The sequence below is a fragment of the Nerophis ophidion genome, linkage group LG17, assembly GCF_033978795.1.
Source record: "Nerophis ophidion isolate RoL-2023_Sa linkage group LG17, RoL_Noph_v1.0, whole genome shotgun sequence".
Lineage (NCBI taxonomy): Eukaryota > Metazoa > Chordata > Actinopteri > Syngnathiformes > Syngnathidae > Nerophis > Nerophis ophidion.
The window spans coordinates 5,802,235-5,829,734 of NC_084627.1; the positions used below are offsets into that span (position 1 = coordinate 5,802,235).

The 27,500-nt window shown below is 43.6% G+C and overlaps 1 protein-coding gene across 4 annotated transcripts in view; it reads left to right on the forward strand.

Annotated features, from left to right (window-relative positions):
• The first annotated feature begins 5,700 nt into the window (after positions 1-5,700).
• LOC133535858 (nucleolar complex protein 3 homolog) overlaps positions 5,701-27,500 on the forward strand; it is a 28,522-nt gene continuing 6,722 nt past the window's right edge. The window contains exons 1-19 of one of the 4 annotated variants that reach the window (XM_061875846.1): positions 5,701-5,834; positions 9,845-10,049; positions 10,106-10,205; positions 10,264-10,418; positions 13,261-13,332; positions 13,605-13,738; positions 13,823-13,984; positions 14,888-14,981; positions 15,041-15,210; positions 15,269-15,397; positions 15,457-15,588; positions 17,160-17,240; positions 17,309-17,409; positions 22,514-22,586; positions 22,659-22,722; positions 23,161-23,232; positions 23,302-23,483; positions 23,550-23,678; positions 23,755-23,852. In XM_061875846.1, the coding sequence (XP_061731830.1) occupies positions 5,709-5,834; positions 9,845-10,049; positions 10,106-10,205; positions 10,264-10,418; positions 13,261-13,332; positions 13,605-13,738; positions 13,823-13,984; positions 14,888-14,981; positions 15,041-15,210; positions 15,269-15,397; positions 15,457-15,588; positions 17,160-17,240; positions 17,309-17,409; positions 22,514-22,586; positions 22,659-22,722; positions 23,161-23,232; positions 23,302-23,483; positions 23,550-23,678; positions 23,755-23,852 (2,279 nt within the window). In that variant the 5' untranslated portion in view covers positions 5,701-5,708. Of the gene's footprint in view, positions 5,835-8,647; positions 8,757-9,844; positions 10,050-10,105; positions 10,206-10,263; positions 10,419-13,260; positions 13,333-13,604; positions 13,739-13,822; positions 13,985-14,887; positions 14,982-15,040; positions 15,211-15,268; positions 15,398-15,456; positions 15,589-17,159; positions 17,241-17,308; positions 17,410-22,513; positions 22,587-22,658; positions 22,723-23,160; positions 23,233-23,301; positions 23,484-23,549; positions 23,679-23,754; positions 23,853-27,500 lie in introns of those variants that run through there. The other 3 variants (XM_061875847.1, XM_061875849.1, XM_061875850.1) reach the window with 3 other exon arrangements.

Consider the following 27,500-nt stretch of genomic DNA (forward strand, 5'->3'; position numbering starts at 1 on the left):
TAGACTGTTACATCCACAGCGCATTGGACTGTTACATCCACAGCGCATTAGACTGTTACATCTGCAGCACATCAGACTGTTACATCTGCAGCGCATTGGACTGTTACATCCACAGCACATTAGACTGTTACATCCACAGCGCATTAGACTGTTACATCCACAGTGCATTAGACTGTTACATCCACAGTGCATTAGACTGTTACATCTGCAGCGCATTGGACTGTTACATCCACAGCACATTAGACTGTTATATCCACAGCGCATTAGACTGTTACATCCACAGTGCATTAGACTGTTACATCCACAGCACATTAGACTGTTACATCCACAGCGCATTAGACTGTTACATCCACAGCACATTAGACTGTTACATCCACAGCGCATTAGACTGTTACATCTGCAGCGCATTAGACTGTTACATCTGCAGCGCATTGGACTGTTACATCCACAGCGCATTAGACTGTTACATCCACAGTGCATTAGACTGTTACATCCACAGTGCATTAGACTGTTACATCCGCAGTGCATTAGACTGTTACATCCGCAGTGCATTATACTGTTACATCCACAGTGCATTAGACTGTTATATCCACAGTGCAATAGACTGTTACATCCACAGTGCATTAGATTGTTACATCCACAGCGCATTAGACTGTTACATCCACAGCGCATTAGACTGTTACATCCACAGCACATTAGACTGTTACATCCACAGCGCATTAGACTGTTACATCTGCAGCGCATTAGACTGTTACATCTGCAGCGCATTGGACTGTTACATCCACAGCGCATTAGACTGTTACATCCACAGTGCATTAGACTGTTACATCCACAGTGCATTAGACTGTTACATCCGCAGTGCATTAGACTGTTACATCCGCAGTGCATTATACTGTTACATCCACAGTGCATTAGACTGTTATATCCACAGTGCAATAGACTGTTACATCCACAGTGCATTAGACTGTTACATCCACAGTGCATTAGACTGTTACATCCACAGCACATTAGACTGTTACATCCACAGCGCATTAGACTGTTACATCTGCAGCGCATTAGACTGTTACATCTGCAGCGCATTGGACTGTTACATCCACAGCGCATTAGACTGTTACATCCACAGTGCATTAGACTGTTACATCCACAGTGCATTAGACTGTTACATCCGCAGTGCATTAGACTGTTACATCCGCAGTGCATTATACTGTTACATCCACAGTGCATTAGACTGTTATATCCACAGTGCAATAGACTGTTACATCCACAGTGCATTAGACTGTTACATCCACAGTGCATTAGACTGTTACATCCACAGCACATTAGACTGTTACATCCACAGCGCATTAGACTGTTACATCTGCAGCGCATTAGACTGTTACATCTGCAGCGCATTGGACTGTTACATCCACAGCGCATTAGACTGTTACATCCACAGTGCATTAGACTGTTACATCCACAGTGCATTAGACTGTTACATCCACAGTGCATTAGACTGTTACATCCGCAGTGCATTAGACTGTTACATCCGCAGTGCGTTATACTGTTACATCCACAGTGCATTAGACTGTTATATCCACAGTGCAATAGACTGTTACATCCACAGTGCATTAGATTGTTACATCCACAGTGCATTAGACTGTTACATCCACAGTGCATTAGACTGTTATATCCACAGTGCAATAGACTGTTACATCCACAGTGCATTAGACTGTTACATCCACAGTGCATTAGACTGTTACATCCACAGTGCATTAGACTGTTACATCCACAGTGCAATAGACTGTTACATCCCCAGTGCAATAGACTTTACTCAGTGTGCAGTTTGACACAAAAGTGTTTTATTTGCACATCATGTACTCTTTAAATGTAATTAAATGATCACCATTTGTATTACTGTAATCTTTGCTAGAATGTGTGTGTGTGTGTGTGTGTGTGTGTGTGTGTGTGTGTGTGTGTGTGTGTGTGTGTGTGTGTGTGTGTGTGTGTGTGTGTGTGTGGGCGATCACTGGAGAGGAGTATGATTGTCCTCCTGTTGGTGGGATTGCCTTCAGGAGAAGACCTGTGCGTGGAATCTTTTCAAGTGGGGAGACTGGTGCACAGACCGCCACCAAACTGTCCTTGGCAAAGAAAAGGCCAGGGTCCAATGGCATGTAGACCAAGACAATTGGGGCCCATTTTGCTGCAGCCTTCCTCCGCCTTTGTGACCGTTGTGGAGCTTCTCTGCAACCATCATCCGCCCACTCTGCCGTTGAGGTCTTTTACGAGGAGAGAGACGCGCAGACTCCAAGGTGACTTCTTGGCTGTGGGGAGCTGTATGAGATGGCAAGGGAAACCCAGGACCACCGGCACCTCCTCACAGCTGCAGGAGGCTGCCGGAGCTCCAGTCTGTCAGAGGACCGCCTATGGTGGGCCTACCAGCACTTGCTTTTCTCTCAGGGTGTGCTCCCCTAGCCTTTTGTCTTCCCGGACTAACCCAAAAGGCGGTGGGGCAGAGGTTGGGTGATGCCAGGGCGTGTCCACAAAGTGGGTCTGCACATAACGCCTCTGTGGACCACTGCAGCTCCCACATCCCCTGCCACGTTTGCCTTAGTTAGCGTGTGTGGCCCCCTGGAGGCCTGACAGGAGTGTTGGAGGAGGAGAGGCTGTGTTCTGGCAGCAGAAGACTGACGCACCATGCTGCTTCTCCGTGCACGCCAAGGGCAAGCCAGTGGCAGGGTCTGTAAGCCAGAGGTGAGCAAGCAGGTGGCAAGTAGACTTGCAACCTTCCCTCTAACTACATCACAACACCCTGTATGCTGAATATTCCCTCTAACTACATCACAACACCCTGTAGGCTGAATATTCCCTCTAACTACATCACAACACCCTGTAGGCTGAATATTCCCTCTAACTACATCACAACACCCTGTATGCTGAATATTCCCTCTAACTACATCACAACACCCTGTAGGCTGAATATTCCCTCTAACTACATCACAACACCCTGTATGCTGAATATTCCCTCTAACTACATCACAACACCCTGTAGGCTGAATATTCCCTCTAACTACATCACAACACCCTGTAGGCTGAATATTCCCTCTAACTACATCACAACACCCTGTATGCTGAATATTCCCTCTAACTACATCACAACACCCTGTAGGCTGAATATTCCCTCTAACTACATCACAACACCCTGTAAGCTGAATATTCCCTCTAACTACATCACAACACCCTGTAGGCTGAATATTCCCTCTAACTACATCACAACACCCTGTATGCTGAATATTCCCTCTAACTACATCACAACACCCTGTAAGCTGAATATTCCCTCTAACTACATCACAACACCCTGTAGGCTGCCCCCCCCCACACACCCATATCTATACTTACATACACACACACACATATACATATATACATACACACACACACATATATATACTTACATACACACACACCCATATATATATATACTTACATACACACACACATATACATATATACATACACACACACCCATATATATACTTACATACACACACACACATATATATACTTACATACGCACACACCCATATATATACTTACATACACACACACACACATATATATATACATACACACACACACATATACATATATACATACACACACACCCATATATATACTTACATACACACACACACACATATATATATACTTACATACGCACACACCCATATATATACTTACATACACACACACACACATATATATATATACATACACGCACACACATATACATATATACATACACACACACCCATATATATACTTACATACACACACATATATATATATACATACACACACACACATATACATATATACATACACACACACCCATATATATACTTACATACACACACACACATATATATACTTACATACACACACACACCCATATATATACTTACATACACACACACACACACATATATATACTTACATACGCACACACCCATATATATACTTACATACACACACACACCCATATATATACTTACATACACACACACACCCATATATATACTTACATACACACACACACACATACATATACTTACATACGCACACACCCATATATATACTTACATACACACACACACACATATATATACTTACATACACACACACCCATATATATACTTACATACACACACACACACATATATATACTTACATACACACACACCCATATATATACTTACATACACACACACATATACATATATACACACATACATACATACATTGATGTTTCCGACATTCACTACAGCGCTAAAAGAAGGCCAACTAGAAACAAAGGAAGCCTACAAATGTAATATTCTTGATAAGTAACATTCAGTCCTCCACCTGAATATTATTTTTGCATTGTAATGATCCATGTCTTGTATATTTGACTACAACTATCGAGTCTTTCTGTCATCAGTGATAGTAAACTGCTACTTAAAACACATTAGCTTTACTTTATTGCAACTTTGAATTCAAACAAGCTCTGTGAATTTTGCTTGTAATAATAATAATAATAATGGATTAGATTCATATCGCGCTTTTCTATTGTTGGATATTCAAAGGTGCTCACAGAGAAGTGGGAAGCCATCATTCATTCACACGATGGTGGTGGTAAGCTACATCAGTAGCCACAGCTGCCCTGGGGTAGACTGGCGGAAGCGTGGCTGCCAGTTTGCACCTACGGCCCCTCCGACCACCACCTGTCATTCATTCATCATTCATTCACCGGTGTGAGTGGCACCGGGGGCAAAGGGTGAAGTGTCCTGCCCAAGGACACAACGGCAGCGACTTTGATGGCAATAGGTGGGAAGCGAACCTGCAACCCTCAGGTTTTTGGCACGGCCGCTCTACCCACTACGCCATGCCGCCCCATTGTAAAATAAGTTGTTACAGTCCTGATCTTCTAAATACACTGGAAGACCAGGTTTGAATACAATCTACATTTAGTGGTCAATTGTAGGGAATATGTACTGTACTGTGCAATCTACTAATAAACGTTTCAATCATTCAACCAATTATCATTACCTTTGCTTTTTGAGTAACGACAACTATTTGGACTTCTTTCTTGCTTTGACAAAATCCATTCATTCACCAATAAGTCATCTGCTGTCATTGGTGTTATTTTCTTCCAACTTTGGCATATCTCTGTGTTGTGGCACTGTGCTCTTATTGTGAAGCGATATCCTGTAACTTCCGGTTTCCGGAGTCGTAAAGTCACGTGACGTTCAGTTTTGGTCGCTTGCGGTGTTAAATGTTTTATAAACGCTGCTTGTCAGTATTGATCATGTTCCTTCCTCATAACAGAACATGTAATATTACACACCTAATCACCACATGAAATACATAATGCATGTTTTCCTTTTTTCCATGCTTTTACTTTGTAGTTTTGCTTTGTTTCGATAGTTTCGATGTTTTTTTAATTATTATTATTGTCACCTTTGACTTTTTTTATTGAACAACAAACATATCCTCCATGTATATAAAAGTCAAGGCAATTTCAACAATTTACAGATCAAGTTTCGACACGAAAGCGTGACCCGGAAACGAAAAGAAAAGACTTCCGGGAAAGACTGCCGCTCGTTCGCTCGCTGACCTCGTCGTGTTCTTCTGCGAACTTTATACGAAGTGAAAAGGGAATAAAGTTCAGTGAGCATTGTTAGCGTCACGACATGGGCGTGCACGCGCAACTGGCCGCCGTCATGGAGTCGCTCGTGCACGCCGCCGTCTCTCAGCTCCGGAAGCTGGAAGAGGAAGCAAAAGAATCCGAAAAGGAAGAGGAGCGGGGACAGAAGGTGGTGAGTCCGTGTCGTCTTCTCTTCTTTGCACTGTTTAGACCTGAGGTCACCTGTCTTGTGTCTCAGGTCACCTGCCTTGTGTCTCAGGTCACCTGCCTTGTGTCTCAGGTCACCTGCCTTGTGTCTCAGGTCACCTGCCTTGTGTCTCAGGTCACCTGCCTTGTGTCTCAGGTCACCTGCCTTGTGTCTCAGGTCACCTGCCTTGTGTCTCAGGTCACCTGCCTTGTGTCTCAGGTCACCTGCCTTGTGTCTCAGGTCACCTGTCTTGTGTCTCAGGTCACCTGTCTTGTGTCTCAGGTCACCTGCCTTGTGTCTCAGGTCACCTGTCTTGTGTCTCAGGTCACCTGCCTTGTGTCTCAGGTCACCTGCCTTGTGTCTCAGGTCACCTGTGTTGTGTCTCAGGTGTGCTTCGCCGCCGTCATGGAGACTCTGGCCAATGAGGCGCTTGGGAGGATGGTCAACATTGTGGATGTCCACCTGTCGGAGGCGGAGTCCAAGCTGCGCTTTGTCAGCATGCTCCACCAAAATGGCGTCGGTAAGCCCCGCCCAGAGGGCAAAAGTGGCGGTGAGGTGCCAGCTAAGACGTTGTTGTGTGCACAGAGGCGGAGCATTCGTACAGCGCCCCTGCAGCCGGTCAGGACGCCTCGCCGCTCGCTCAGGTGAGACCGCAGCCTCGGCTGCCAGTTGAGCCGCTTTATTGACGTCACCGCCGTGCAGGAGGAACTTGGTCACGCAGAAACGCCGTTGATCCTGGCTGTCACCATCGAAGACCCTGCCGCCATCGCCGAGCGTGAGAGCCCGGTAACGCCGCTGCCGCCTTGGAACCCTCGGCTAATTTTCTCCATCTCCTCGCAGGCGTTGAGGCGAGCTCGGACTCGGAGGAGTCGCCGCAGGAGGGTGGCAGGAAGTCGATCACGACTCGGGGCGGCGGGCAGCAGCACGTGTGCCGGCAGTGCGGGAAATGTTTCGCCAAAGCGGCGCAGCTCAAGACGCACGCCGTGGTGCACACGGGTGAGAAGGCCTTCGCCTGCGACCTCTGCGGCCGGCGCTTCACCCTCAGACAGAACTTGCGGCGACACGCCCACAGCCACACGGGCAGGAAGTTCTTCACGTGCGGCGTGTGCGGCAAAGGCTTCACGCGCGCCGTCACGCTCAGGACGCACCAGCTGATCCACACGGGACAGAAGCCCCTCAAGTGCCAGCACTGCCACAAAAGCTTCCGCCACGCCGTCAACCTGAAGAACCACCTGAGGGTGCACAGCGACGCCCGGCCCTTCGCCTGCGACGTCTGCGGCAAGACCTTCCGCCAGGCCTTCAACCTGAAGATCCACGGCCGCGTCCACACCGGCGAGCGGCCGTATTGCTGCCGGCTGTGCGGCAAGACCTTCAGCCAGCAGAGCAGCCTGAACACGCACGGCCGCACGCACTCCTCCGAGCGACCCTTCGCCTGCGCCTCCTGCGACAAGAGCTTCAACAACGCCAACAGCCTCAAGCTGCACGTGCGCGTGCACACCGGCGAGAAGCCCTACGCCTGCGACCTGTGTGCCAAGACCTTCAGCCAGGGCAGCCATCTTCGCACTCACAAGAGCCACCTGCACGCCGGCGGCAAGCGCTACATCTGCGACAAGTGCGGCAAGCGCTACGCCGACCCACGCAACTTGAAAATGCACAAGTGCGGCTACGCCTGACTGCGTGCGCCTCGCCCGGGGCCTTTGGGAGGAGTCTTGGATGGATGCTGCCAGGGCCCGGATGGACTTTGGGAGGAGTTACATATACTGTAATATTGTATATATCATATAAAAATATAATGTATCAATATATATTATATACTGTATATGCAAATATTACATATACAGCATGTCATATTTTATATCATTGGTATATGGTACATTTTTGGTCTACTTTATACCCACATCATCTTTTCCATCCTTACTCTTTCCATCCGTTGTAAGTCAGCTACTATGTGGAATAATTTCCCTTGTGGATCACTGCAGTTTGTCTAAGTCTCAGTGGGACTAATAAAGTGTACTTTGTGGCTAAAAAGGTGTGATGTTTGGTGAAAGAGGAACTACTAAAGTGTACTTTGTGGCTAAAAAGGTGTGATGTTTGGTGAAAGTGGGACTACTAAAGTGTACTTTGTGGCTAAAAAGGTGTGATGTTTGGTGAAAGTGGGACTACTAAAGTGTACTTTGTGGCTAAAAAGGTGTGATGTTTGGTGAAAGTGGGACTACTAAAGTGTACTTTGTGGCTAAAAAGGTGTGATGTTTGGTGAAAGTGGGACTACTAAAGTGTACTTTGTGGCTAAAAAGGTGTGATGTTTGGTGAAAGTGGGACTACTAAAGTGTACTTTGTGGCTAAAAAGGTGTGATGTTTGGTGACTGTGTGAAAGTGGGACTACTAAAGTGTACTTTGTGGCTAAAAAGGTGTGATGTTTGGTGACTGTGTGAAAGTGGGACTACTAAAGAGTACTTTGTGGCTAAAAAGGTGTGATGTTTGGTGAAAGTGGGACTACTAAAGTGTACTTTGTGGCTAAAAAGGTGTGATGTTTGGTGAAAGTGGGACTACTAAAGTGTACTTTGTGGCTAAAAAGGTGTGATGTTTGGTGACTGTGTGAAAGTGGGACTACTAAAGTGTACTTTGTGGCTAAAAAGGTGTGATGTTTGGTGAAGGTTTGTGCAGCCCTTTGAGACACTAGTGATTTAGGGCTATATAAGTAAACATTGATTGATTGATTGATTGATTGAAAGTGTGAGAGAGGCGCGTCGATGCACTTTGCCCTCCGTCCGCTGGTGGCGCTGCAGTCCGTGCTGCTTTCCTGTACTTCCGGGTCAGCGCTCGGGACCCCGCGTGTAAAGTCTTGTCTTCTCTTCTCTTGTCTTCTCTTGTCTTCTCGCGACTTTTAAAGACATCAGAATGGCGCCAGTGAGTCCAACTTTCTCATTAAGCAGACTTTGTGCATCAACTGTGATGATCTTGTGTTTACTTGGTGTGGATATGTTTCCTGGTCTTCATCTTGCTCCGTGACTTCATGTTGCTTACAAAGTCTATTTATATACTGACTTTTACAACAATTGTACTGATATAGTGAGTTGTATGATGTTTGTAGAACAATTGTTTTGATATAGTGAGATGTATGATGTTTGTAGAACAACTGTTTTGATATAGTGAGTTGTATGATGTTTGTAGAACAACTGTTTTGATATAGTGAGATGTATGATGTTTGTAGAACAACTGTTTTGATATAGTGAGTTGTATGATGTTTGTAGAACAACTGTTTTGATATAGTGAGATGTATGATGTTTGTAGAACAACTGTTTTGATATAGTGAGTTGTATGATGTTTGTAGAACAATTGTTTTGATATAGTGAGATGTATGATGTTTGTAGAACAAAGCTAGCTCGCTCTGGTTTGTGTCGATGTGCGAGTAAAAGGATAATAAAGGTCTGCGTGACTAAATGGTGTAAATACATTGAAATGTCAAAGTTAGTGCTCATTAGTTCACAAGAAATAGTTTGTAAGACGCTGCAAAGGAACCTCATGATAAACAGGCCTAGTTTACTGGCCAAACAAGCTAACGATAGCTAGCTTCAATGCTAAGATGAAAACAAGAGACATTAAGGTCTTTCCCGAATCCAAAGGACACTGCCCCTTGTGAACACATGACTGTCCCAGTGAATAGAATATGTCATTGTGAACTACGAGCTTCATTCTCAGTGATCCAGATTTGAAGTAATATCTATTAATGTTTATCAATCAATGTTTATTCATATAGCCCTAAATCACCAGTGTCTCAAAGGGCTGCACAAACCACAACGACAATATGACAACAGGAAGTGACGTCTCTTTATCTTTAAGAAGAATGCAACTTTTCCGGCAGCAGATCATCATTTTAACACTCCCAATAGGAGTAATATGGCCCTTGGGGAGCCAGAACAATATAGTTCTCTAACATATTTCTCCCGGCAAGGCTTCATGTGTGCTTCTCTTCCTGTCCTCGGCTCGCGTCGCAGCCTCGCTCCAAGAAGCGGCGGCCGACCTTTCGGCGTCTGCTGAAAACCAGCAGCGTGAAGCTGGACAACAAGATGAAGAACCGGCAGATGAAGCAGCAGAGCTCGGCTAATAAGCAGCGGAAAGAGCAGAAGAAGATGCGACGGGCGCTGAAAGGCTCCGCCCACAGCATGCCCCGCCCACTAGAGACTTACGTGAAGAGAGCAGGTAAAAAGGTGCTTGTGGTAGCTGCAAAGCCTTGTGTCATGTGACTTGTGTGACAGAGGAAGAGGAGGACTTCCTGGAGAGTCTTCCCACCGACATGATGGACGACAGCGACCTGCAGCAGATGACCTCCTTCCTCGGACGGGACTTGTCGTCATGGTAACTGCACACGCCACCTGTACCTGCCAGTCTGAGGCTCACCTTTTGTACGTCACAGCGCCCCGGTGCACGGCGCCAAGAAGCGAAGGTCGGACGTCCTTCCCAGTTATGAGAAGGTTCCCAGGAAGATGAGTCGTGTCCAAGAGAAGGAAGTAGTCCACCTGCTTCCTATCAAGGACAAGACCGGGGTCATCCCACAGAGTCTGGAACGAGGTGACATCTCACCTGTTGTGTTGTTGTCAACCACAGCGTGGATGTAACATCAATGTACACACACACAACACATGGATGTAACATCAATGTACACACACAACACATGGATGTAGCGTCAATGTACACACACACAACACATGGATGTAACATCATTGTACACACAACACATGGATGTAACATCAATGTACACACACACAACACATGGATGTAACATCAATGTACACACACAACACATGGATGTAACATCAATGTACACACAACACATGGATGTAACATCAATGTACACACACAACACATGGATGTAACATCAATGTACACACACACAACACATGGATGTAACATCAATGTACACACAACACATGGATGTAACATCAATGTACACACAACACATGGATGTAACATCAATGTACACACAACACATGGATGTAACATCAATGTACACACAACACATGGATGTAACATCAATGTACACACACAACACATGGATGTAACATCAATGTACACACACAACACATGGATGTAACATCAATGTACACACACAACACATGGATGTAACATCAATGTACACACAACACATGGATGTAACATCAATGTACACACACAACACATGGATGTAACATCAATGTACACACACAACACATGGATGTAACATCAATGTACACACAACACATGGATGTAGCGTCAATGTACACACAACACATGGATGTAACATCAATGTACACACAACACATGGATGTAACATCAATGTACACACACAACACATGGATGTAACATCAATGTACACACACAACACATGGATGTAACATCAATGTACACACAACACATGGATGTAACATCAATGTACACACACAACACATGGATGTAACATCAATGTACACACACAACACATGGATGTAACATCAATGTACACACACAACACATGGATGTAACGTCAATGTACACACAACACATGGATGTAACATCAATGTACACACAACACATGGATGTAACATCAATGTACACACAACACATGGATGTAACATCAATGTACACACAACACATGGATGTAACATCAATGTACACACAACACATGGATGTAACATCAATGTACACACACAACACATGGATGTAACATCAATGTACACACACAACACATGGATGTAACATCAATGTACACACACAAGACATGGATGTAGCGTCAATGTACACACAACACATGGATGTAACATCAATGTACACACACACAACACATGGATGTAACATCAATGTACACACAACACATGGATGTAACATCAATGTACACACAACACATGGATGTAACATCAATGTACACACAACACATGGATGTAACATCAATGTACACACACAACACATGGATGTAACATCAATGTACACACACAACACATGGATGTAACATCAATGTACACACACAAGACATGGATGTAGCGTCAATGTACACACACACAACACATGGATGTAACATCAATGTACACACAACACATGGATGTAACATCAATGTACACACAACACATGGATGTAACATCAATGTACACACACAACACATGGATGTAACATCAATGTACACACAACACAACACATGGATGTAACATCAATGTACACACAACACAACACATGGATGTAACATCAATGTACACACAACACATGGATGTAGCGTCAATGTACACACACAACACATGGATGTAACATCAATGTACACACAACACAGACACATGGATGTAACATCAATGTACACACAACACAACACATGGATGTAACATCAATGTACACACAACACATGGATGTAGCGTCAATGTACACACACAACACATGGATGTAACGTCAATGTACACACACAACACATGGATGTAACATCAATATACACACAACACATGGATGTAACATCAATGTACACACACAACACATGGATGTAACATCAATGTACACACACAACACATGGATGTAACATCAATGTACACACACAACACATGGATGTAGCGTCAATGTACACACACAACACATGGATGTAACATCAATGTACACACAACACACAACACATGGATGTAGCGTCAATGTACACACAACACATGGATGTAACGTCAATGTACACACACAACACATGGATGTAACATCAATGTACACACAACACATGGATGTAACAGCAATGTACACACAACACATGGATGTAGCGTCAATGTACACACACAACACATGGATGTAACATCAATGTACACACACAACACATGGATGTAACATCAATGTACACACACAACACATGGATGTAACATCAATGTACACACAACACATGGATGTAACATCAATGTACACACAACACATGGATGTAACATCAATGTACACACAACACATGGATGTAACATCAATGTACACACAACACATGGATGTAACATCAATGTACACACAACACAACACATGGATGTAACATCAATGTACACACAACACAACACATGGATGTAACATCAATGTACACACAACACAACACATCGATGTAACATCAATGTACACACAACACAACACATGGATGTAACATCAATGTACACACACAACACATGGATGTAACATCAATGTACACACAACACATGGATGTAACATCAATGTACACACAACACAACACATGGATGTAACATCAATGTACACACACAACACATGGATGTAACATCAATGTACACACAACACATGGATGTAACATCAATGTACACACGGTGAAATTGTCCCTTTACTGGTCAAACTGAGAACAACACACTTCTCAATGATGGCACAGACCACCACATCCAGTCTAGTCACAATAAATGTTTCAAAAGGGTACCCTATACAATTGTGTGTGCGTGTGTGTGTGTTTGTTTTGTAGTAGTAAGGTCCAAGCAGCCAGATGAAGATGACGAAGAGGATGAAGAAGAAGCAACACTAGAGGGCGACAAAGGTATGGATGACCTTTGACATCTGAAATGTTTGATCCATTAAAATGTATGGATGGCCTTTGACATCTAAAATGTTTGAACCATTAAAATGTAAGGATGACCTTTGACATCTGAAATGTTAAATTAAAAGCGCCAATGGTCCGCTGGTCGCCATCTTATTGATGCTATCGCCATAGCGACAGGGAGGCTTTACAGCATCCTTGACTTTTTAAAGGAGACTGGTCTATCCTTTGGCCACACCTCCTTTAAAAAGATGCTTTCCTGTTGTTTTCAGAAGGGGCGGAGCCACAGATTGTGGCGACACTGACGCAGGAGGAGAGAGAGAGCGTGCGAGCTCAGATGATTAGAGAGAGGAGACTGACAATCGCCCGACTGGCATCCGGCGTCATCTCTGACCCCATCAACAATGTGAGTGTGTGTGTGTGTGTGTGTGTGTGTGTGTGCGTGCGTGTTAGTGTGTCATCTCACCCGTGTGCATGTGTGTGCACTTAGTTTAAGTGTGTGAAGCAGCTGCGGGGGATGCTAATGGAGGCGGAGTCTTGCGTGGCGGTGACGGTCAGGAAACTGGTGATGGTGTCGCTAGTGGAGATCTTTAAAGATATTACCCCCTCCTACAAGATACGACCTCTCACCTCTGCAGAGAAAGCCACCAAGGTAGAGAGAATGTGCGTGTTCTTGTATTTGTAGCTTTCTTGAGACATGAAGAATGCAAAGTACCTTCCATATGAGGAGGTGTGAACAAGTGATGACAAAATAACATTGCATCTAATAGACAATGTCTCATTTGTGGTGACATGAGGGTGCTCTTAAAAAGGAGGGATTCTTCTATTTGACTGTGTGTCGCTTTTAAAAGTGCTCCCCCTCTAGTCAACATATGAAATAACAAGTGTGTGTAAGAAATTGAAATGCTCCCGACCTTTGGCCAAAATGTATTAAAAAAATAATAGAACATTTATATCGAGACATACTGTTATAACTTGAAGTAAATAATGAAGATTAAAAACCAATTACAAACAAAAAATTCAACAACAAAAAAAACGTAACTTTTTATATTCGCATAGTTTGTATATATTATTATTGTGAAAATAAATCTTTATATATTTAGAAAGGCTGGTTCTAAAGATCTAAGCATTATTCTCAAGTCTAAAGAAGGTAACAAATACAATAATGTTTGTTCATGAACTGCTAGCATACTACATTAGCATGTGATGATGTCATAGTGCTACACCCAGCTAGCATACTACATTAGCATATGATGATGTCACGGTGCTACACCCAGCTAGCATACTACATTAGCATGTGATGATGTCATGGTGCTACACCCAGCTAGCATACTACATTAGCATGTGATGATGTCACAGTGCTACACCCAGCTAGCATACTACATTAGCATGTGATGATGTCACAGTGCTACACCCAGCTAGCATACTACATTAGCATGTGATGATGTCACGGTGCTACACCCAGCTAGCATACTACATTAGCATGTGATGATGTCACGGTGCTACACCCAGCTAGCATACTACATTAGCATGTGATGATGTCACGGTGCTACAGGTGAAGAAAGAGACGAAGCAGCTGCGGGAGTTTGAGGAAAGTTTGCTGAGTCAGTACAAGTTCTTCCTGGAGGACTTGGAGCAGACCATCAAAGGTACGGGACCACGCCCAGACAAGACGTCATGTGTGTGAGCTGAGCTGACATGTGTGCAGACTGGAAGCAGCAGAAGAAGAAACGCAGCCAGAAGGTGGCGCTAGAGTCTTACAGCAGCCTGGCACAGGTGGCCGTCAGGTGTCTGTGCCAGCTGCTGCTCGCCATGTCACACTTCAACTTCCACAACAACATCATGGTGGCTTTGGCGCCGCTCATGAACGACAAGACCGTAAGAGAGCACCGTGGGTCGGGCCGGTGCACCTGTCACCTGTACGTGTCTCCCTCAGGTATCCCAGATGTGCTGCGACGCCTTCGCTGCACTCTTCAACCAAGACAAAGTGGGCGGGGCCTCTCTGGCTGCCGTACGTGTCATCTCAGGTCTGGTCAAGAGTCACAACTACAACATCAGGCCGCAGGTAAGCACCGATGTGACCTCGCCCCCTGGCGTGACGTGACATGAGGAGTGCACACGCAGGTGCTGAGGACGCTACTGAGTCTGAGGATCAAGGAAGTGCACGTAAAGAAGGACCTGCACGCCACCGCGCCCAAGATGAAGAAGATGACCAACAAGGACAAGAAGAAGAACCTGTCACGCATGCAGAGGAAGGTGAGGACACCCGGGTCACATGCCCACCTGTGTCTTATCACCACCCGGGTCACTTGACCATCTGTGTCACATGACCACCCGGGACAGATGACCACCTGTTTGTCACATGACCAGCCGGGTCACTCGACCACCTGTGTCTCTTGACCACCCGGGTCACTTGACCACCTGTGTCACTTGACCACCTGTGTCACATGCCCACCTGTGGTCACTCGACCACCTGGGTCACATGACCATCTGTGTGGCATGACCACCCGGGTCACTTGACCACCTGTTTGTCACATGACCAGCCGGGTCACTCGACCACCTGTGTCTCTTGACCACCCGGGTCACTCGACCACCTATGTCACTCGACCACCTGTGTCACTTGACCACCTGTGTCACATGCCCACCTGTGGTCACTCGACCACCTGGGTCACATGACCATCTGTGTGGCATGACCACCCGGGTCACTTGACCACCTGTGTCACTTGACCACCTGTGTCACATGCCCACCTGTGGTCACTCGACCACCCGGGTCACTCGACCATCTGTGTCACATGACCATCTGTGTGGCATGACCACCCGGGTCACTTGACCACCTGTGTCACATGCCCACCTGTGTCTTTTGACCACCCGGGTCACTCGACCACCTGTGTGGCATGTCCACCCGGGTCACTTGACCACCTGTGTCACATGCCCACCTGTGTCTTTTGACCACCCGGGTCACTCGACCACCTGTGTGGCATGTCCACCCGGGTCACTTGACCACCCGGGTCACTTGACCCACTGTGTCACATGACCACCTGTGTCACATGACCACCCGGGTCACTCAACCACCTGTGTGGCATGACCACCTAGGTCACATGACCACCCGGGTCACTCAACCACCTGTGTGGCATGACCACCTAGGTCACATGACCACCCGGGTCACTCAACCACCTGTGTGGCATGACCACCTAGGTCACATGACCACCCGGGTCATTCAGCCACCTGTGTGGCATGACCACCTAGGTCACATGACCACCCGGGTCACTCAACCACCTGTGTGGCATGACCACCTACGTCACATGACCACGCGGGTCACTCAACCACCTGTGTGGCATGACCACCTAGGTCACATGACCACCCGGGTCACTCAACCACCTGTGTGGCATGACCACCTAGGTCACATGACCACCCGGGTCACTCAACCACCTGTGTGGCATGACCACCTAGGTCACATGACCACGCGGGTCACTCAACCACCTGTGTTTCATGACCACCTAGGTCACATGACCACCCGGGTCACTCAACCACATGTGTGTCATGACCACCTGGGTCACATCATTGTGTGTGTGTGTGTGTGTGTGTGTGTGTGTGTGTGTGTGTGTGTGTGTGTGTGTGTGTGTGTCACATGCCCACCTGTGTCTTTTGACCACCCGGGTCACTCGACCACCTGTGTGGCATGTCCACCCGGGTCACTTGACCACCTGTGTCACACCTGTGTGTGTGTGTGTGTGTGTGTGTGTGTGTGTGTGTGTGTGTGTGTGTGTGTGTGTGTGTGTGTGTGTGTGTGTGTGTGTGTGTGTGTGTGTGTGTGTGTGCGCGCGCAGTGGAAGAAAGCTGAAGAGAAGTTGCAACAGGAACTTCTTGAAGCTGAAGCTTTAGACAGCAAAGACAAGAAAATCCAACTGGTGAGTTGATTGATTGATTGATGATTGATTGATTGTCTGAGAGTGATGTGAGCACACTTCCTTCACAGCACACTGACATCCTCAACATGGTCTTCCTCATCTACTTCCGCATTCTCAAGAAAGCTCACAAGTCTCTTCTTCTTTCTGCTGTGTTGGAGGGGCTGGCCAAGTATGACACACACTTACATACACCTATTATATATATATATATTATATTATATTATATTATATTATATTATATTGGAGGGGCTGGCCAAGTATGACACACACTTACATACACCTATTATATATATATATATTATATTATATTATATTATATTATATTATATTGGAGGGGCTGGCCAAGTATGACACACACTTACATACACCTATTATATATATATATATTATATTATATTATATTATATTATATTATATTGGAGGGGCTGGCCAAGTATGACACACACTTACATACACCTATTATATATATATATTATATTATATTATATTATATTATATTATATTATATTGGAGGGGCTGGCCACGTATGACACACACTTACATACACCTATTATATATATATATTATATTATATTATATTATATTATATTATATTATATTATATTATATTATATTATATTGGAGGGGCTGGCCAAGTATGACACACACTTACATACACCTATTATATATATATATTATATTATATTATATTATATTATATTATATTGGAGGGGCTGGCCAAGTATGACACACACTTACATACACCTATTATATTGTATTATATATATATTATATTATATTATATTATATTATATTGGAGGGGCTGGCCACGTATGACACACACTTACATACACCTATTATATATATATATTATATTATATTATATTATATTATATTGGAGGTGCTGGCCAAGTATGACACACACTTACATACACCTATTATATATATATATTATATTATATTATATTATATTATATTATATTATATTATATTATATTGGAGGGGCTGGCCAAGTATGACACACACTTACATACACCTATTATATATATATATATTATATTATATTATATTATATTATATTATATTGGAGGGGCTGGCCAAGTATGACACACACTTACATACACCTATTATATATATATATTATATTATATTATATTATATTATATTATATTGGAGGGGCTGGCCAAGTATGACACACACTTACATACACCTATTATATATATATATTATATTATATTATATTATATTATATTATATTATATTGGAGGGGCTGGCCAAGTATGACACACACTTACATACACCTATTATATTGTATTATATATATATTATATATTATATTATATTATATTGGAGGGGCTGGCCAAGTATGACACACACTTACATACACCTATTATATTGTATTATATATATATTATATATTATTGGAGGGGCTGGTCAAGTATGACACAAACTTATATACACCTATTATATTGTATTATATATATATTATATATTATATTATATTATATTGGAGGTGCTGGCCAAGTATGACACACACTTACATACACCTATTATATATATATATTATATTATATTATATTATATTATATTGGAGGGGCTGGCCAAGTATGACACACACTTACATACACCTATTATATATATATATATATTATATTATATTATATTATATTATATTATATTGGAGGGGCTGGCCAAGTATGACACACACTTACATACACCTATTATATATATATATATATATATATATATATATATATATATATATATATATATATATATATATTATATTATATTATATTATATTGGAGGGGCTGGCCAAGTATGACACAAACTTATATACACCTATTATATTGTATTATATATATATTATATATTATATTATATTATATTGGAGGTGTTGGCCAAGTATGACACACACTTACATACACCTATTATATTGTATTATATATATATTATATTATATTGGAGGGGCTGGCCAAGTATGACACACACTTATATACACCTATTATATTGTATTATATATATATTATATATTATATTATAATGGAGGGGCTGGCCAAGTATGACACACACTTACATACACCTATTATATTGTATTATATATATATTATATTATATTGGAGGGGCTGGCCAAGTATGACACACACTTACATACACCTATTATATTGTATTATATATATATTATATATTATATTATATTATATTGGAGGTGCTGGCCAAGTATGACACACACTTATATACACCTATTATATTGTATTATATATATATTATATATTATATTATATTATATTGGAGGTGCTGGCCAAGTATGACACACACTTACATACATTTATTAGGGTTAGGGCCATAATATATATATATATATATATATATATATATATATATATATTATGGCTGGGCAACGATTAAACATTTTAATGGAAGTTAATCGCACTATTTCTCCGATTAATCGCGATTAACTGCATTGTATACGCAAAGCCCAATAATGAATTCAAAAGTAGTGTGTAGTGCACCTTTATTGGAATATTCTCCCACATGAACAAAAGCGCCAAAACATTTGTTGTTCAAACACAATTTAAATCAGTCCTTGTTAAACAGTAACAGTTAAATAGCATATTTGATGAAAATCAACTCCAAAAATGTAAATACAAACATTTAAGCTTATTGCCACTGCCAGGGTATTTAAGTTATCCTGTTTGTTATGGAAAATAAATATAATCTACATACAAATCTCTGAGCCACAATCATAACATCTGAACAGGCAATTTCTGAGGTAACAGCAGAAACATTTTTTTTTATCAGGGATCTTATGTTTGAAAAACCTATATTATAGGTAGTGGGCTGTTTTAGGGAATTTTGGATCAAATTATCCGTAGTAGCAATATTAATAATGTTGTGTTTATTCTGCGTAGTGCACTTAAAATAATTATGACCATATCTAGGAATTGATATGATGGGAATTTTCCGATTGTTTGCTTGGTGCTTTGATAAACTGAAGGCATCATATACATGGTACTATATTGTGATGTTATGAGCCAGGGAATAAAATAACTACCCTACCCAGCATGCAACAGGAGTGAGGAGCATGTATAGGTTGTTTCGCCATGACGGCATCTTGTATGTTGTGATATGCACGCTCTGAAAGCAAACGTTAAGAAGTCAGCCAACACTCCTGGTCTGCATTATTCATAAATAGACAGACAACACATATACTCCGCTGCTTCACAGGCCGCTGGATGTAGCCGGCAAAGTATTCCCATGCTAGCTAGCCGCTCTAGCAAGCACGCCTCATTCAGTCCAAAACGGCCCGATCTATCCACATCCAGAATTGTCTGGCGGTCGTAAGTGATCCCGGAGTGACCACGCTGTAAGCCAGCCAGGAAATTTGCGGAATTGTCCGGTATTTTTGCCAAATGTTCCATCTTTACCAAGAGCCCCTCCACGCCGGGCGACGCCATCTTGTTAAGAAAAGGCGTTAACAAAATAAAAGCATGTAAACAACATACGCAAATGTGCGATAAAATAATTGTCGGCGTTAATAGATTGATGAGTTAACTCGTAATTAACGCATTAATTTGCCCACCCCTAATATATATATATGTGTCTTGATTGGATTATCCAGAGAATAGTGCTCGATACCATGGTAGAGCGCAATATTAGGTGTGGGAAAAATCACACGACTACTTCATGTCTACAGAACTGTTTCATGAGGGGTTCCCTCAATCATCAGGAGATTTTTTATTTTTTATTTTTTTTATTTATTTTTTTTTTACTCGCACCTGTGTGTGTGTGTATATATATATATATATATATATATCAATCAATCAATCAATGTTTGCTTATATAGCCCTAAATCACTAGTGTCTCAAAGGGCTGCACAAACCACCACGACATCCTCGGTAGGCCCACATAAGGGCAAGGAAAACTCACACCCAGTGGGACATCGGTGACAATGATGACTATGAGAACCTTAGAGAGGAGGAAAGCAATGGATGTCGAGCGGATCTAACATGATACTGTGAAAGTTCAATCCACAATGGATCCAACACAGTCGCGAGAGTCCAGTCCAAAGAGGATCCAAGACACAGCAGCGAGAGTCCCGTTCACAGCGGAGCCAGCAGGAAACCATCCCAAGCGTAGGCGGACCAGCAGCGCAGAGATGTCCCCAGCCGATACACAGGCGAGCAGTACATGGCCACCGGATCGGACCGGACCCCCTCCACACGGGAGAGTGGGACATAGAAGAAAAAGAAAAGAAACGGCAGATCAACTGGTCTAAAAAGGGAGTCTATTTAAAGGCTAGAGTATATATGTATATATATATATATATATATATATATACTGTATATATCTGCTGATCCGCCTCCGCTTGGGATGGTTTCCTGCTGGCTCCGCTGTGAACGGGACTCTCGCTGCTGTGTTGGATCCGCTTTGGACTGGACTCTCGCGGCTGTGTTGGATCCATTATGGATTGAACTTTCACAGTATCATGTTAGACCCCTCGACATCCATTGGTTTCGTCCTCTCCAAGGTTCTCATAGTCATCATTGTCACCGACGTCCCACAGGGTGTGAGTTTTCCTTGCCCTTATGTGGGCCTACCGAGGATGTGGTAGTGGTTTGTGTTGTGGTCTGTGCAGCCCTTTGAGACACTAGTGATTTAGGGCTACATAAGTAAACATTGATTGATTGATTATGTCCATCCATCCATCTTCTTCCGCTTATCCGAGGTTGGGTCGCGGGGGCAGCAGCCTAAGCAGGGAAGCCCAGACTTCCCTCTTCCCAGCCACTTGGTCCAGCTCTTCCCGGGGGATCCCGAGGCGTTCCCAGGCCAGCCGGGAGACATAGTCTTCCCAACGTGTCCTGGGTCTTCCCCATGGCTTCCTACCGGTTGGACGTGCCCTAAACACCACCCTAGGGAGGCGTTAGGGGGGCATCTTGACCAGCTGCCCAAACCACCTCATCTGGCTCCTCTCCATGTGGAGGAGCAGTGGCTGGTAAACCCAGCAATGTCACCACGTATAGTAGTGTTGTTCATTCACTAGTACCGCTATACACACACACACACAAGCATGTACTTACACAAACACCACTTAGACATTGACAGCCCTAGTCACCATGGCAACCACACACACACACACACACACACACACACACACACACACACACAAGCATGTACTTACACAAACACCACTTAGACATTGACAGCCCTAGTCACCATGGCAACCACACACACACACACACACACTTGTGCATTTACACAAACACATTAACTGTGATGTAACTTCCTGTCAGTTTTGCCCACTTGATCAACTTGGAGTTCTTTGATGACCTGCTCAATGTGCTGCAGCGCCTCATCCAATCAGGGGTGAGTATGAGAATGGCCCCACCCACTAACGTTGGCGTCTTCAAATGATGCTATGATACTATTGTTGTGCAGGATCTGACCAATCAGGAGAGTCTGCACTGCATCCAGACCGTCTTCACCATCCTGTCAGGACAAGGTGTGTGTGTGTGTGTGTGTGTGTGTGTGTGTGTGTGTGTGTGTGTGTGTGTGTGTGTGTGTGTGTGTGTGTGTGTGTGTGTGTGTGTGTGTGTGTGTGTGTGTGTGTGTGTGTGTGTGTGAGAGTGTGTGAGAGTGAGAGTGCAAAAATGATATCATGCAGCTTGGTTGTGTGTCAGGTGACGCTCTCAACATCGACCCGCTCAACTTTTACTCGCACCTGTACAAGATGTTACCTCAGCTGTGTGTGTGTGTGCGCGCGCGAGCAAAAGTGCAAAAATGATATCATGCAGCTTGGTTGTGTGTCAGGTGACGCTCTCAACATCGACCCGCTCAACTTTTACTCGCACCTGTACAAGATGTTACCTCAGCTGTGTGTGTGTGTGCGCGCGCGAGCAAAAGTGCAAAAATGATATCATGCAGCTTGGTTGTGTGTCAGGTGACGCTCTCAACATCGACCCGCTCAACTTTTACTCGCACCTGTACAAGATGTTACCTCAGCTGCATGCAGGTGTGTGGTCACATGACTCTCTCATGGAGGGGGAGGAGTTCTCACCTTGACAATGTCCATGTCACTCAGGGGCACACAGTGATGACATCATCATTGTTCTGCGTTGCTTGGACACCATGCTGATCCGCCGCAGGAAACAGGTGACTCTGCAGAGGGCCATGGCCTTCATCAAGCGACTGAGCATGCTCAGTCTGCACGTGCTGCCCAACGCCAGCGTGGGCATCCTTGCTGCCAACAGAGCTGCCCTGCATGTGAGTGAGTGAGTGAGTGAGTGTGAGAAAGACTTGTTAAAACAAGCGTGTGTTTGTGCGTGCCAGTCATTTCCAAAGTGTGACTTCCTACTGGACAACGAGGTTCAGGGCAGTGGGTTCTACCTCCCAGAACTGGACCAACCAGAACACTGCAATGCTCAGAACACAGCCTTGTGGGAACTCCACACACTACAGGTAACTACACACACACACACACACACACACACACACAGCACAAGTTGTAACTTCCTGTCATGTGACATGTTGGCAGAGACACTTCCATCCAGTTGTGCGCCAGCTAGCAGTCCACCTGAGTCGTGGTGCTCCCAGTGAAGGCAGCGCAGCACTCAGCGTGGAATTGAGTCGCAGGTACGGTGATGTGTGTGTGTGTGTGTGTGTGTGTGTGTGTGTGTGTGTGTGTGTGTGTGTGTTTGCAATGGTGACAAGAAGTGTAATGTGTGTGTGTGTGCTTGCCAGAGGTGGGTAGAGTAGCTAAAATGGTACTCCAGCAAGAGTAACATTACTCAATTAAAAGTAAATAATAGAAATCCAAATAATGACTTGAGTAAAATCAATCAATTAATCAATCAATGTTTATTTATGTAGCCCTAAATCACAAGTCCCCAGTGAGACGTCAACGATGATGACTCTGAGACACCTTGGAGAGGACCACATATGTGGCCAACCCCCCCAGGGGACCGAAAGCAATGGATGTCGAGCAGATCTAACATGATATTGTGAAAGTCCAATCCATAGTGGATCCAACGCAACCGTGAGAATCAAGTCCAAAGCGGATCAAATTTAGTAACGAGAGTCCCGTCCAAAGTGGAACCAGAAGGAAACCATCCCAAGCGGAGGCGGATCAGCAGCGCAGAGATGTCCCCAGCCGATACACAGGCGAGCGGTCCATCCTGGGTCCCGATTTTGGACAGCCAGTACTTCATCCATGGCCACCGGACCGGACCCTCTCCACAAGGGAGCGGTGGGACATAGGAGAAAAAGAAAAGAAACAGCAGATCAACTGGTCTAAAAAGGCTACAGTATACAAATAAGTTTTAAGATGAGACTTAAATGCTTCTACTGAGGTAGCATCTCGAACTGATACCGGGAGGACATTCCAGAGTACTGGAGCCCGAACGGAAAACGCTCTATAGCCCGCAGACTTTTTTGGGGCTCTGGGAATCACTAATAAGCCGGAGTCCTTTGAAGGCAGATTTCTTGCCGGGACATATGGTACAATACAATCGGCAAGATAGGATGGAGCTAGACCGTGTAGTATTTTATACGTAAGTAGTAAAACCTTAAAGTCACATCTTAAGTGCACAGGAAGCCAGTGCAGGTGAGCCAGTATAGGTATATATGTATGTATACATATATATATATATATATGTATACATACTTATATATAAAGGTATATACAGTATAGGTATATATGTATGTATATATGTATATAAAGGTATATACAGTATAGGCGTAATATGATCAAACTTTCTTGTTCTTGTCAAAGGTCTAGCAGCCGCATTTTGTACCAACTGTAATCTTTTAATGCTAGACATGGGGAGACCCCAAAATAATACGTTACAGTAATCGAGACGAGACGTAACAAACGCATGGATAATAATCTCAGCGTCGTTAGTGGACAAAATGGAGTGCATTTTAGCGATATTACGGAGATGAAAGAAGGCCGTTTTATATTATAATATAATAATAATGGATTAGATTTATATCGCGCTTTTCTATTGTTAGATACTCAAAGCGCTCACAGTGAAGTGGGAACCCATCATTTAGTAACGCTTTTAATATGTGACTCAAAGGAGAGAGTTGTGAAGTGAAGTGAATTATATTTACATAGCGCTTTTTTTCCTCAAGGTGACTCAAAGCGCTTTACATAGTGAAACCTAAAATCTAATTTTTACATTTAAACCAGTGTGGGTGCCACTGGGAGCAGCTGGGTAAAGTGTCTTGCCCAAGGACACAACGGCAGTGACTAGGATGGCAGAAGCGGGGATCGAACCTGCAACCCTCAAATTGCTGGCACGGCCGCTCTACCAACCGAGCTATACCGCTATACTTCGAGTTGGGTGGAAGATAATACCCAGATTCTTTACCGAGTCGCCTTGTTTAATTGTTTGGTTGTCAAATTTTACAGTTGTATTATTAAATAGAGGTCGGTGTCTAGCAGGACCGATAATCAGCATTTCCGTTTTTTTGGCGTTGAGTTGCCAAAAGTTAGCGGACATCCATTGTTTAATTTCATTAAGACACGCCCCCAGCTGACTACAATCCGGCGTGTTGGTCAGCTTTAGGGGCATGTAGAGTTGGGTGTCATCAGCATAACAGTGAAAGCTAACATGTATGATGTCACCTAGCGGCAGCATGTAGTTACTGAAGAGTGCAGGGCCAAGGACCGAACCCTGGGGAACTCCACACGTTACCTTAACATAGTCCGAGGTCACATTGTTATGGGAGACGCACTGCACCCTGTCAGTAAGATAAGAGTTAAACCAAGACAGGGCTAAGTCTGACAAACCAATTCGTGTTTTGATACGCTCTAATAAAATATTATGATCGACGGTATCAAAAGCAGCGCTAAAATCGAGGAGCAGCAACATAGATGACGCATCAGAATCCATCGTTAGCAATAGATCATTAGTCATTTTTGCGAGGGCTGTCTCAGTAGAGTGATTTGCCCTGAAACCGGATTGAAAGGTTTCACATAGATTGTTAGACGCTTAGTGTTCATTTAGCTGCTCTGCAACAATTTTTTTCGAGGATTTTTGAAATAAAGGGAAGGTGAGACACCGGTCGGTAGTTTACCATGAGGTCAGGATCGAAGTTAGGTCTTTTAAGGAGAGGATGAATAACCGCTTTTTTGAATGCTAGGGGAACAGTGCCAGAGGAAAGTGATAAGTTTATAATATTTAGCACTGATGGACCTAATAATACAAAGAGCTCCTTGTTGTTTGTCTTATTAAATTTTCACATTGTAAGAATTCTTCTAATGTTATTTCATCAAAACGAGAGAAGCTATTTTGGAGGGCATTATCCGCCGTATATACAGTCGTATCTGTGTTAATAGAACCCAGTTGTAGCTGGGACGCATTGTCTTTAATCTCCTTTCTAATGACTTCAATTTTCTTATTAAAGAACTTCATAAAGTCATCTGCCGAGTGGGTGGAGCTACTGGAAGGAGTCCCTTGTTGGGTTAGCGATGCTACCGTACTAAACAAAAATTTAGGATCGTTATTATTAAGGCGGATGAGATTTGAGTAATATTTAGCTTTAGCTAAGGTAAGCATGCGTTTATAAGTTATTAAACTATCACTCCATGCTTGATGGTGCACCTCAAGTTTAGACGTGTGCCATTTGCGTTCCAGCTTTCTACATAATAATTTCTGAGCTCTAGTTTCTTCTGTAAACCATGGGGTACGGCGTTTTGGAGCCTTTTTTAACTTCAGCTGTGTTATACTATCAATGGTTTTGCGCAGGGCATTGTTAAAGTTGTTAGTGAGGTTATCAATAGAGCCCACATACTTTGGGAATGGTGCCATTACCGAGGGCAGTAGGTCAGCAAGAGTCGTCGTTGTGGCAGCATTAATGTTGCGGCTGCTATAGCAGTTATTATAATTATTAGCTTGCGAACATGAGTCTGAACTTCGAATTTTACAAGGTAATGATCTAACATTACTTTAGTATACGGGAGTATCATATCATCTTACACAAATAATAAATTAACCCACGCATCGCAACTGTAATACGATAGAACCAAGTGCTTGTCAGAGGTATCACCGTTTCCAATTTGTGTAAGACCACAGCTATCAATTATAGTCTGGAGCGCCACGCACGGTGGGTCCGATGGGGTATTCATATGGATATTAAAGTCCCCCATTATAATTGTATTATCGGCGTGGGTCACTAGATTGGCTTCACGGTGGCAGAGGGGTTAGTGCGTCTGCCTCACAATACGAAGTTCCTGCAGTCCTGGGTTAAAATCCAGGCTCGGGATCTTTCTGTGTG